This window comes from Scatophagus argus, chromosome 15, assembly GCF_020382885.2.
Source record: "Scatophagus argus isolate fScaArg1 chromosome 15, fScaArg1.pri, whole genome shotgun sequence".
NCBI lineage: Eukaryota > Metazoa > Chordata > Actinopteri > Scatophagidae > Scatophagus > Scatophagus argus.
The window spans coordinates 2,571,840-2,585,602 of NC_058507.1; the positions used below are offsets into that span (position 1 = coordinate 2,571,840).

General features: G+C 45.4%; 1 protein-coding gene across 7 annotated transcripts in view; it reads right to left on the minus strand.

The window, feature by feature from the left end:
- Nucleotides 1-13,763, minus strand: part of fgfr3 (fibroblast growth factor receptor 3) — a 67,260-nt gene that overhangs the window by 40,860 nt on the left and 12,637 nt on the right. For all 7 annotated transcript variants that reach the window (XM_046412153.1, XM_046412154.1, XM_046412151.1 and 4 more), the window contains exon 3: nucleotides 1,341-1,604. In XM_046412153.1, coding sequence (XP_046268109.1) covers nucleotides 1,341-1,604 — 264 coding nt within the window. The remainder of the gene's footprint in view (nucleotides 1-1,340; nucleotides 1,605-13,763) is intronic.

Sequence of the window (13,763 nt, forward strand, 5' to 3'; positions counted from 1 at the left end):
ACACTTGCTTAAGACTTTACTCATCCCGTCTTATGATAATGAATTTCACCTTTTGACTGTGCATCAGGAGGGGGAATCTGTGTGAAACTTGGCCGAGTGCTGACTGGTGAAGCTTTGTGAAGTTGTGTGTGCGTGTGTGTGTGTGTGTGTGTGTGTGTGCAGCTTGGCAGACAGCTAACTAGGAGTTGAAACCGAACAAGAGGAGAAAATAACAGAACTTCACTGCTGAGCTAAGTTTTCACTGTTTTTCTACGAGCTGTTATGAAAATCTGTCATGTCGAGGCATCACTGCTGTAACTGCTCGACTATGTTTACACACAGAAAATACTTTGATTCTCACTTGTCTGTCAGATGTGCATGAAAACGAAGGAGGCTGATTCTCGGAGAGCTCCACAGGGTGCAGCCAACCCGTCTGTTTTCACTGGAGCTCTGCTGGTGACTCGAGTATCTCAGAAAATTAGCCTATTTCTTTACTTAAGTCTTATCTAAATACTGATCAGTGCACTTAAAGATTAAAGAGAAGCTTGAAGACTTATGTCGTGACTTTTTCTTAACCTGTAAGTACCGTGAAAAGTTTTACTGGTGTTGTACCTCACAACTGCCTCGTTTGATCTACGGTGAACTAAACAGTTCACTGATGTGAAGGAAGTAGTGACTGTTTCTGTTATCAGAAGAACCAGTTTCTGAGAAACTCAGACCGTGATGTTGTCCGTGTCTGGCCCATAAAGTTGCACTTGAACACACCACCACGACTACAGCCAACAATGAACTAGCACAGATGAAATAACTCTCCACACCATCAGGTTGCAGTAGTCTGTATTTGTCATCCAAAAACAGAAGCCAGAAGCCCTCAGACTGCAGATATACAAACTGTTTTTATGATGAAGAGTTCGCCTGACATTTTCACGCCACCCTTGCTCAGCCCTTAAAAAGCTTCAGTTGGTCTTCAGCTGCCTCATTCCAGATGTCGGTGTGAAAATATTTGTGTACTGGAATGAGAGGAACCATCTGTGTGTGCCCTCTTGACTTCAGTTGTTTGTTTGCGTTCCTCACTTGCATTTCTCTTCTCCTGATTGGCTGAGCAGCCAATCAAAGTGACGGGCTCCGCCGCCAATTCAACATTCTCAATCATCTGAAAAGTCGCCAACAAGGGTGCGGGACTCACTGCGCAAAGTAGGGCCGCCGACGCTGGCCGTCGGCCTGGGGCGTCAAGGCGGAAAGAAGCTGAGCAGTTCAGCGAAAGTTAAAGCCTGTTAAAGTAGTTACTATTTTACTTTAACTGTCTCTCCTCCTTGGCTGTAAGGGCTACGGGTTTAAAATCACCCCCTTGTTGCTCTCACCTGTCACCCGGATGGTGTAGTTGCTGAGCAGCTTGTTGCTGTGGGCGAGCCGACACGAGTAGACGCCCGAGTCCTCGTACGACACGTTGATGATGCGTAACATCCTCTGGCCCAGCCGCGTCCGGTTGCTTGGCACCAGCCCAGCGCCGTCTTTGAACCAGACGACTGGCTCTGAGTGGTCTTCCAGGTCACATGACATTTCCAGGGTGTCCCCCATGCCCAGGACATAGTCCTCCAGGAAGGCTGTCTCACTGGACACAGAGTCTGCACACAAGAAGAAGACACAGTGGGTGATGAGTTCAGTATGTTTCAGACACATCCACCTTGATGTACAATTTTAAATCTGTGTTCCATCATGCAATATGTCGTCCAGTCCAGAACTTGATGCAAATTACTTACATAACAAACACTTAAATTTGGGGATGAATCAAGGGAGTTATTTTTTGGTAAATTCTAGTTGTAAAAAAGTAAATGTGAAGGTTTGCTTCTCTATCTGCATGGTAAGTTGCTTCTACTGTTTTATATCACTGTTAATGATGTAAACATTTTCTTTCTTTTTCCACAGTAACATTAAGAGTCAAAGTCTCATAGAGAGTCACAGAGTTTTCTGAGTATAAAAAAAGACAGAAAAGACACAACCGCCATGTCCAAAACAAAGAGGCAGTGATGCCGAATTAGCCGCCGACCCGCTGGCGAGCTATCAGCTAATCTGCCTCTGGAAGGCAGCGTGAGGGAGGAGACAGACCTGGTTTGTTTGGAAATGAACCTCCTCCTCCTGCTCTCCAACCTTCCCTGTCAAACACCAGCTCATTTACTCCAGGAGCTGTGTGTGCCAGCTCGGTCAGAGCCAGGGAAAAGTCAACATGTTTACTAGCCTCGCTAAGGATGCCGGCCTGCGCTGAGGACGGAGGGACACGTCTGGATAAATAAACACTGGGCGTGCTCATGCGTCCTCTCGTCCTTCCATCTGAGGTGTCTTCTCATCCAGACCTCAATCACACATCGTCACCATCGTGAGGAGACAAAAAGACGACCTCACGCATACTCTGGTTGCTTTGGCAACCATTCAAGGCCACACAATGATGTACACAAACGCAGGGACACTTATAAGGCACACATGCATGCTTTCACATACGCAGGCGTGCAGCACAAACAACCGCTGTGGAAGTCTTTCAACGAGCTGCTTGGGCAATAGAGTACACAACACACACACGCACACGCACGCACACACACACACACACACACACAAATGCACACCCACCCACCCACCCATGGGAAAGACTGCTTGAAGTGTGTTAAGAGTGTGATTTATGATGGCAAATACGCCCACTGTTGACCCGCAAACAGGGCAGCGGCCTTACGTATGCGCGCTGACAAGCTGCGAAGGTGAACGCGGCCCTCGCACTGAAATTAGGAAATTGGAGTTGAGAGGCACGGCTGAAATCAGGAGCAGCCCAGACGAGATAATCTTCACGGGGAATACAAAATAGGTGCTCTAAATTATAGATGGGCTCTTTCAATGTGAGGTAGGCTGGGCAAGGAGTCGAACACAAACCGTGACAGACAGACAGACAGACAGACAGACAGGTGCTGTATATGTGGGAGAAACAGCAGACCAGAGTTCCTTTGAAATGTCTGTAAGTTGGCACAGCCGATGTGATATGTTGTACACCAAAAAAACCAAACAAAAACAGCCCAAAATTATCCTGAACATCTGCTTGGAATATTTCATGAATATAAAACCTGAACCCTTCAAAGTGACGTGTAACTATGCTCATTAGGCACACAGCGCAGTCTAAAGGACAGTATTTTCCTCAGAGCTGCACTGTAGAAAAACTTTCTGAAATACTTAAGAAAAGTACCAAGAGCTCAAGCTTGTGCGCAGTGGAAAACACGAGCGAGCAAAAGCCCACCGAAAGCGTCTCGTTCTGTTTCGTCTCAGCCTTCAGAGACCTTCTTCAGCGAGTTTTAAATGAGCTGAATGGATGAGTTGTGAATTGTTTTCGATGTTTTATTGCACCCATTAAAACTACTGGAGATGTTAAGTTAGCAATGTGCTTAACGTGGCGGCGCGGCCCTCTGGCTTTGACAACCGTATTTACAGCGCTTTTTTTTAAAGCAAAAAGGCCCATTCAGAAGAAGAAAAACAGCGAGGCCGCGGCGCACGGAGCATAAATTCAACCCCAGCATGAATGGCTCGCTACCTTTCGTGTATTTCTTATGACCTGTGCGAAAGAAAAGGAGAAAAGTAGGTCTTAGAATATCTTCAGGTCTTAAACATGGGGAACTGGGCTTTATGGGGTAGATATAATAATCTCCTGAGACTCGTAGCTCACTTCGGCTTTATGGAGCCCGAGCACTCGAGCACAACCTCCTCTGGCAGCTCCGAATGAGCAGCAGCAGCAGCACTGAGGACTGACTAGAACACTTTCTTTGTATTAGTGCAGATTTCCTGCTTAAAGGGTTAGTTCTACTAAATCACTGTGCAGATAGTTTCAGTTCTATGTGCTGAGGTTTTCAAACAGTTGTCCATTTTCCTTTCTTGTAGAAATTTGGAAGAAGCAAAATGTAATTACATCCTCCATTGGTGTGAAAAATGCCAAGAAATACTTGGCACAGAATTAGCCTTCTTTACATAAATCAGTTATTATTCTCTCCGTGCATTTAGAGCACACTGTAGCCTCTTTGGATTCGACATTACGGCGTATTTAATTAGGGTTTGTTAATAGTGTGTGATCCAGCTGTAAAAGGAAAGCTTCTGCTTTGATCCTGGGGAAACAGATAGAAGGAACGTGTGCGCACCACTTGCATGTTTACACTGCCAGAGGCTAAACACATGCAATTCACCAAAAGAGCAAAACAAAACCCACATATGTCCTCCTCAAAACCCCTCAGTTTCTCAGGTGTCACACAAAAGAGCAAAGCCCCGTTTCTGTGGTCACCGTCAATGACAAAACATATTCTTCTGTTTCAGATCCTGCACTTTGAAATGCAGATTCGAACATGAAAAAAAAAATTAAATAAATTAAAAAAGCTTTGAATAAAAGCAGATTCAGTTTGAAAGGGTTTTCACTATGCGCCACTGCCCAACCTTTGAGGTTGCTGAGAAAGGTACAACCTTGTTGTACCTTTCAAGTGAGCGTCCTGCAATCTACGGCCACAGGTTTGATCACACTGACAAGAGACGGTTCTTCGAAAGGTGGTCATGTAAGGCACTGGAAAGTACGCAAAGAGAAGAATTCCTGACCAGTAAGTCAGCAAATTCCCAAAGGGGGACCGTGTCTCACTGAGCAGCTCAGGGGTGGACTCATCTTCCTCTGCATGTGAGTTAAGGTTTTAAAAACTCAAGAAATCAAAGCTGAAAGAGTGCGTAGGGTTTAAATCAAACTGGGCCAGTTTGTCCCTTGTGGTTCTGTGTGTCTTACAACAAGACTTAATGAACCAAAGTGCTGGAAAGACTAGAAATACGTCCATAGTTTGACCTCAGGAAGTTTTTCACAACCTGTAAGAGAAACTCTGGGTCTTTTCCTGCACTTCGACAGCCCTGGATGTTAGCGGAACTGAACTTTGCTCGTCAGTCAAACACAAGACATAAACTGCCACAGATTTACATTACCAAGGTTACTAAGGTGCACGTAAACATGGTATCTTCACACCTGTGCAACCTGATTTCTTGACTGCATGTGAATGTAACGAAGATTAGGAAGTTGGATCTGGATTTCTTTCTCAGTGTTTCACAGTTGAACCTCCCAAACTCGTCACACAACAGATTTGGACAGACATCACAAGTCACACAGCAGTAAATCAGTGTGTAATACGAACAGTTTAACCGACTGTCCAACAATGTGCTCATTTAGTTGTGTGCAATAAATATAGTGTGAATAGAGAAAAAGACGACCGTGTGCCAAAATTCCTGCACGTACTTTGTGTGTGATTAGAAGCACTAATCCAAAGGCCTGTTTGATATAAAATCACCTCATGAATAAATCAGACTTGAAGTAAGTCTGACAAGAGCAGATAAATGAAAGCTCAGCTGCAGCATTCTGGTGCCGTCCAACCTCATATCAACATCTAGAACTTCCTGCTGTTTTCTCATCCGGTGCAGCATGTGTGAGCTATCGGCTGCCTGGTGTGTGTGTGTGAATGTGTGTGTGTGTGTGTGTGTGTATGTGCGTGGATGGGGGGGGGGCACTCTTGCCGGAACCTGGAGCCAGCTGGAAGCAATGTGTGATATGTGCTCTTCGAGTGTGTGTGTGTGTGAAAATGTGGATGTGGGTTCTGATACATGTGTATCTGTGATTGTGTGTGTGTGTGTGTGTGTGTGTGTGTGTGTGCGGTCACTCCATAAATCAAGAGGCCCCTGCCCTGCTGGCCCTTCCTACCCTCTCGGCTCAATATCATAACAAACAGCCCTTCAGAATAATATAAAGTCTCCCTTTGAGATACTGTGTCCGTCCGTTAACGCGCCGCTTACAGACTCCATCTTTTCTGTGCGTCTGAAGAGGTTTATTTATCCTCTACAAACTTCTTCAGGGGCCGGCGGGCAGGCTGCGGCCCTAGGGATAAAAAGGCCTCTTTATGTGGGAAGCCTTTCCATGCCCGCCTCTCTAACACACACACAGAGCGAAGGACTGAGTGAGGGATCCTGAGGGGACAGGATGGAGTGTAGACCGGACCGACTGTCGCCACGGCTGCTGTCGTATCAGGTCACGGGGGGAACACGGACGACGTTTCAGTGAAAAAACACCAGTATGTCCAACTTTTTAGTCTAACATCTTGAAGGGGAGAGCAAAAGTTTTACTCTTTCACAGCACTGACTGGACATCTACAGGCAGTTGATTACGCTGTTATTTTATGGTACGGACACAAAGCTTTTCCAGATTCTCTTACATTTTGAGCAGAAACCCAGTGCTTTGTGCTACACTGAGTACAGGCTTTTTAAGCAGACTTGCTGACTGAATTAACTTGAAGTGTTGGCCAGGATTTCTTGACATTGCAAGATTAAATATTGCTATTATTTTCCAATCAACTCTTACGACACTTTTATGAAGGAACGAAGCGTCACTCCATTTTCAGCTTCCTTAGCTTCCTTCTGTGGGTCTTCAACAAGAAAAGGGACAATCAGAATTATCTTCTCTGACAATTTAGTATCCTTACAGTCTCCTGCTGACTGTCCAGACCGATTTTATGGTGCTGTCGCAGAAGGACGACGCTTTGCTGGACCAGGTTGCTTTGCATGAAGAAACATACGCGCAGGTTCAAACAGGACAGCAAAGCAAGAAGGATCACAGACAGTAAAAGATAACATGATTTTCTTTATTGAGGGGAGCTTCACAGGTACTTTTATTGAATCTGGTAGAAAAGCAGCGACACACATACCTTTTCAAGCCATATCTGAGTTTAAACCGCTTTTGAAAGTGATGGATTCCAGATGGGCCAGGGAGACATTAGTCTTTATCAAGCTTCCTTTTTTCCTCCTACTCGCTGAACTAATAATACAACAAGGCCACAATTCCAACATCTGCAGAGTGGCCTGCTCCCAAGCCAGTAGCAAACAATTCAGTGATAAATGACCTTTTTTATTGCAGGTAATTAGTTGTTTGCTTCTACTACTGTAACCAGCTGGACTGTGCTTCTCTGAAAAGCGGGGAGCAAATACTTTCCATATATCTGTGATCCTTTACAGCCAATTGGTGTGTACGTGCATGTACAGTATATCCATACACATGTGGTTAAAGTTCATTTGTATGTGTACCTCTGCGTGGAAAAGAATTTTATGCCCGTTGACCTAACAGGACTATTCTGGCCATCACAACAACAACAAATTTTCCTGAATGGTTGAAACTGTGGCTAAAACTGGCGATTACTTCACTATTCACAAATGGTGATTAATTTGACAAAATAGTTTTGACTTAATATTAATTCCTCAATATTTAATCAACTCACTGACTGCGACATGCAGCTGAAGAAGCGGACTTTGAGTTATTTATCATTCAATCAAATTAAGAGTAAGTCTATCAAATGGACTTGCTAATGTCAAAAATTGGCTAACATTAGCCACTATAAGCTAGTGGTCGTACCAGACCAAAAAGACAGTAGCAGGAAAACACCTGAGAGTCCTTAATTGAGCAATGATGAGCTTTATTTCTTAAAATGTTTATTTATCATATGTGTCATTTCTTTTTTCTAATACTGCATAGCCTCCCTTCTTTACCAAGCTAACTGTTAGCTAGCTAAGTAGCAACATTTCCTGAGCCCCTCTGGACTACTGGGAGGTAAAACAGAAAGTCAGCACAATAATAACTACAAAACTGTGTGAACACGACAAAGGCAAGAAAGACAAGTTGAACCAGGACATGCAAAAGGAGAGCTGGCATAATATTTTCTCATGTGTTGGGAGTTTGTTTAAAACCTGTCTGATTGTCAGCCATCAGCTCTCAGCAGTTAAACTGGAAAGTATCACTGTGTTACTAGCAACAGGAATGGCCAAAGCTTTGCAAAAGTAAGAGCCAAGCTGCAATATAAAGAGATGTTCTTTTAAGGGAGGTTAGGATTACAGTTAGAGACACACAGACAGACATACAGACAGACAGACAGACAGGTTCATGATGTCCTCCACAGCAGCCCGTCTGCTCGCTGTGTCCCGCCAACGGATTCTTTTACTCCTGCTTCCTATTCTGAAAAACTGGACGGGCTGCCAACAGTTTGGCACACTCAACACCCCCTCAGACTCGCCAACATCACATGACCTTCAAACAGGATCTGTGGAGTCCCCCCCCAAAACCACCACCACCACCACCACCACCACCCACCATCACCCCTCCTCCCCATAAAGAACACATTTCTCTCCCTCCATTTCACAGCTATGCCAATTGTAAATCCTGCTCGTCCTGGAAAAGCTCCCTCTTCTTTTTCACCCCCTCTTGTTTTTTCTTTTTCTTTTTTTTTTTTGCAATGTGCAGTGAAAACCCCTAATCTCTGTTTAATATGGTTTGGCCGGATGTAAATACCTCTGGACAATGCCCCTAATCTGGGCCAGCCTGACAACCTCACACCGTTGCAGAGAAGCCTGCCAGGAGGAGATGGAGAGAAAAGAGGGATGGCTCGGCAGAGATCAAGGGGGAGAGGAGAAAAGAGAATGGGTGCGAGGGGGGAGTTATTCTCCCAGTCTATTCTTCTTGATGCTGAGCCGCACTTTATCAAAAGAGCCTCTAAAATCAAGTTAAAGATAGACGTTGCCTCTAAACATCCCGCCCCAGCCTGTGCCAGCCTCAACCTCCGTGCCTCTTCCTCCCCGAGCGCGCGGCCCTCCGCTCGGCCGCGCTAATGAGCATCGGAAGCTACTGTACGTCCAGAGCATCTTGGCAGCGTCCAATCGTCTTTGCTCCTTTCATACCCACATCATCGCCCCCACCTGCCCTCCATCCCTCCGGCCTCAGAATAGGGCCTGGGTTTGGTCCATGGTAATTGTCATTCCAAAGACGAACTGGCCTAGTTTCAATTCACCAGACAAGTGTAAGAAGCTCGGTCCACAAAAGCCAGGATGTCTGCGAAGTGTGTGTGTGGCTACTATACAACGTAATTACACTTCCCTTACAAACACGGAGGAACCAATCCGATTACAAGATCGGCTCTTTGGATCTCAGAATTTAGATGTCGAAGCTTCCTTTCTTTTTTTTTTAAGGCGGCAAGTTTTTGTCTGTATATTTAATTTTCCTTTCAGAGGTGAGATTTTATGAGTCAGCTGTGCAGTATATTGATTCAAGGCCAGACTGGGGAAGCCACATGACTTCACACAGACATTGGAGGGAAAACTGATGCTCGGTCAGCAGTACTGTATCCTGAGAGGAGGAGGTGATTAGAAAAGGACAAAAAAATGGGTTTGGAAGCACAAAAACAAAGCTTTGTGCTGGGTATGGAGAATTAGCTGCTAAACCAAAGAACAAAGGGTCTAATGAAATCCAAAAGTCGTCCAAAACTGTGCCCACGATGCTGTCTGAATTCCTGACAAGATGGCGCGACAGCAGCAGGTTCCGGTGAAAACCGAATGACTGAAAGTAGACAAGTTATGTTTTTAAAGTCATGCAAATATCCTACAGATAGATAAATATTTTATTGATCCCGAGGGAAACTTAAGAAATTCAAATTTCTCTGGTGTTGTAATTAATTGATTAACTGCATTGCAGGGATCACATGGTCCTCCACCTGAGTTTACTTCCTGTGCTAAATGGAACACAAGGGTTGTAAAAAGAGCCTCAAATCATCCACGAATGTGTCATTTTTCTTCGCAACAGCGATGTGCTGCAACATTCAGTTCAGTTTATATGTAGCCGATGTCCTAAAAATTGGGACACAGGAAAATAGATAATGTCTGGGGTTCTCTTTGTAAACTGGTGATTTAAATACCTGAAAAATCAAAACACCATCATGAAAAACAGTCCCACTCAGTCTCTAATGGCCAAACACCACCAGGTGTTAAAGGGACAGTTGACAGTCGGAATCTTAGAAACTTAGCTGCAAAGGTTCAAAGATAAACATCGGGAGGTTGAATGAATTAAAGGGATGCCAAACGATTTGAATTAATCACAAAGAACTGAGTGTTTCTAAAAGTTCAAAGCGAGTTTGAATGCGTTTCATCCGAAAGACAAGAGCCAGCTGATGGAAACCATCTCTGAACACACTGACGCAGCTCGAGGAGGCGCCTGATTGACACGTTAAACTTTGACCTCAGCTGACCCCGACCCCAGCTCTGACCTGTCAGAGTGTACCCCCACCCACCGACACACACACCCATCCACACACACAAACACACAAGTTGTGATGCTCTCCAGCTGGGACAACCTGCCACACACACACTGTGGGGTAGTGATGGTGTGTGTGTGTGTGTGTGTGAAAGAGGTGACAAAGACGTCAGTGTCGTGGAGTTTATCAATGTAAAGGCACCTCTTTAACACACACACACACACACACACACACACACACACACACACAACACGACTGAGGACCGGTCTGTTCTACACACAGGATTCGCGCAATGAGAAAAGCCCACAGTAATCGTGTTTACACTCGCGCTCGCCGACCGTGTGCTTCGCAGGAGTTAACGGCGGCCGCGAAGAGAAGCTCTGAACTCAAAGTTACAACCTCATCTGGATTTTGCTCATTAATCCATCAAGCATAACCAAGAGCTTTTCTTCAGCCTTCCACATGTTGTCTACACTCCGAACAAACACGACGAGCAGCACAAAGCAAACACTGAGGACCTCGAGGGGTTGAAAAGGATAAGTTCAGTACTTTGAGACTCCACGTATTTAAATGAGACCTCCTAAAAATGCAGTTTCAGTTCAAGAGTTCAGTTTCATACTTTCGTACTTTATGCTTTCCCCCCAGAAATGTAAAATTATTTGATTCTTACAGGGTGGAGAAGGCACTGAAACAGTGTTCACGCCTTCAAAACTTAAGGAACATAAAATTGAGAAGGTGACCGAATAAATTAAATGTGACAAATTCAAACAGTTAGAAAATTTCTACAATTTTTTTTTTTTGGATTTAGACTAATGACGTTAGTATTTCATAAACCTGTTAGGCCCCTGTCTCTCTGCTATAATTTAAAAGTTAGCCCTCAGGTTTTCCAGAATCAAACTCAATTTTAAACTTGCAGCATGAATTCGTAAAAGTGTTTGATCCGATGAGGGTCTGAAGGTGGAGGCAGGGGGTTTGCGTCTCCGGGTTGGGATCAACAGGACATAAAAGCGTTTACGGCTCTGTTTATGATGCTGTTTATTAGTGCACTGGGACTGCGTGGGTCCGTCTCGCTCTTCTCTACGTGAAACCTGCTGTTGGTCTCAGCTGCCATGTGCTTCTGATCACCAGGAGCACCCGCAAGCTAACGCTTCCTGGGCTGCCTCTTGTTGCTTACTGGCCTGCTACCAGCAAGCTCTTCTTCAGTCTTTTTCCTTTTCACGCTTAGTTTGTTTTTTTTTTTTTTTGTTTTTTTTACTATGAAAGTCACCGGAGAATAACAACGACAGACTCCACTGGGTCTGAAAACTTGAACTGGTGTGCTAAGCGTGTTTGCTTCTGAGAGCAGGAAAGCCTCTAATCCCATCATCCCTCCCTCCTGCTTCCCTCCAGGATCTGCCTTCACTTACAGCACAAACAGGCCACAGAGAGGAGCCTCTGTTTGGGAGGAGGAACAACTGGGGCACAGTTGTCCTGAGACATCTATACCCGACATCTATACTAACACAGCCTGAACGCTGCATGTGCAACAGACCTCTGCAGCCTGAAGTCAAATCAGCTTCATGCGTTTTGAAACACTAAGAGAGTGTTAGCACTGCTCAACAGTTAGCCTTGCCCAGCAGGTACCAGCCTGCAGACAGCCTGACGTATTTACGGTAATCGCCTCAGTAACCCGGGTGAGAGGCGCCTGTATGCGCTTCGCTCTACCGTGGCCTCCAGTCCTGTTTCAACATTCACTGGAGAGTCAATGGAGTTTCCTAAGGAGGCCAATCCGACAGCACAGCATACTGTTCGCTTCAGCCAGTGCCAACGTGCTCCAGAGAAGCAGCTGATTGGCTGATGGCTCAGTGGGAGTATTGGTAGTTTTGTGTGGCACAGAGGCAAGGTGATGATTGCAATTGATCTCTTGACCATTTTATTATTTAAAATTTTCTTTCATGGCATTTATAGGAAGTTGATAACATAAGTGCACAAAGCTGGAACTGAACCAGGGACAGTGCAGTTAAGCCACCATTTACTGCTGTTCTATGCAGCAGGTTAAAACATGACATCATGACCCTTCGAGAAGTCTGAGATGAAACGACACTTAAGAAGTCCGTGCACACTCGAACAAACACACTGGACAAACACAATCAAAACCGAGACTGTGACACAGTTAGAAATAATGTAATGTTTTCCGATTCTGACTTTGCGGTGATACACAGAAGCCGTGCTGCGCCAGCGACGAGGAGAGAGTTGTCATATGAGGAAAAAATGCAGCCAATTACCAGATACACCACCCTCAAAAATAACTTTTCATGCGAACCCTGAAACAAAAAAAAAAATTTCTGACCCGAGTTATTCTGAAAAACTAAAACTTAAGTCGGCTCGACTGTCGCTGCTTTGCCGTCAGCCAGCACTACGCCGAGGCCTCCCTTTCTCTTCTTTCCAAGGAGAAAAAGAGCTTCCATTACGCTCAGCAGACAGGACAGGGGTTTATTATTTTAGCTCTCCTGGCAAAATAACACGAGGGGAGCGAGGAGGTGGGATGTGGGAGGGATGGACGCCGAGTTTGGTTTCGACATCAGATGTGTCAGCTGCCCTGGACGTGTGGGGGCTTTAAACAGAGGCGCATGCAAGGACAGCGAGGAGGCAGCGAGTGGAGATGATGGATCAACCAGCTGAGAGAGAGACGGAGCGAAGAGGAGAAGGACAAGGAGGCGAGGAGGTTTTACGCCCACACCGTTAACCCTGTAAAACACTTCGCCAGAACTGCGCTTCATTTTGGTCAAGCCAATAAAGCCAGCTCGAATGTGTCCTGGCAGACACAAAGGAGAAGAGGAGGGATGAAGGAGGCGGAGGATGAAGCAAGAGAGGGAGCGAGCAGATGTGTGTGTGCAAGGAAGGAGAGAGAGAGAGAGAGAGAGTGGAGCGAGGGAGCGAGGGAGAGAGGAGGTGGAGAGGGGGGAGACAGAGGGAGGAAGAAGATGAAAGGGAGACTCACACTCACAAGCAAGGAGGGATCACATACCCCTACACACTCACCGCCTCCCTCCCTGACACCCACACTCACACACACACACTCACACACACACACACACACACACACACACACACACACACACACACACACACACACACAGAGCACTGCTGTCTGCTGGCTCTCAGTTTCCATTCACAGAAATGTAAATGGAGTGCAGCAGAGCCAGACAAGACAGCTCTGCTTCTGGTTAGTGGTCAGAGATGAAGAAGAAGAAGAAGAAGGAGAAGGAGAAGAAAAGGGGGAGGGAGAGGTGTGTGTGTATCTGTGTGTGGAGTTTAAATATTACACAGTTAATGTTTGCCTAGTAACTTGCCTGATGTGTGTACACGCATGAACATGAACATGATAACCAGAGGGTATTTGCTTTCATTAATCGGACCCCCCGTACAAAGAATGGAGCTCATTAAGTGGGTATTCAGAGTGAAGTTGCAAACAGGGTCCATAAAGTCCAGTCTGATGCACAGACCCATGAGTGTGAAATCTTCAGACCTAAGCACTGAAGGAGGTTTGTGATGCTATGAGACGGGATTTTATAAGTTTAGAAACAGTGATTAGTTTTACCTTTTGACACGATATTAGCCAGGTTAACAGTTGAAGTCAGGCAGCACCTTACCGGAGTGTGTTGCATTACCTTTTGGTGCCAGAGCTCTCTGTCTTCTCTA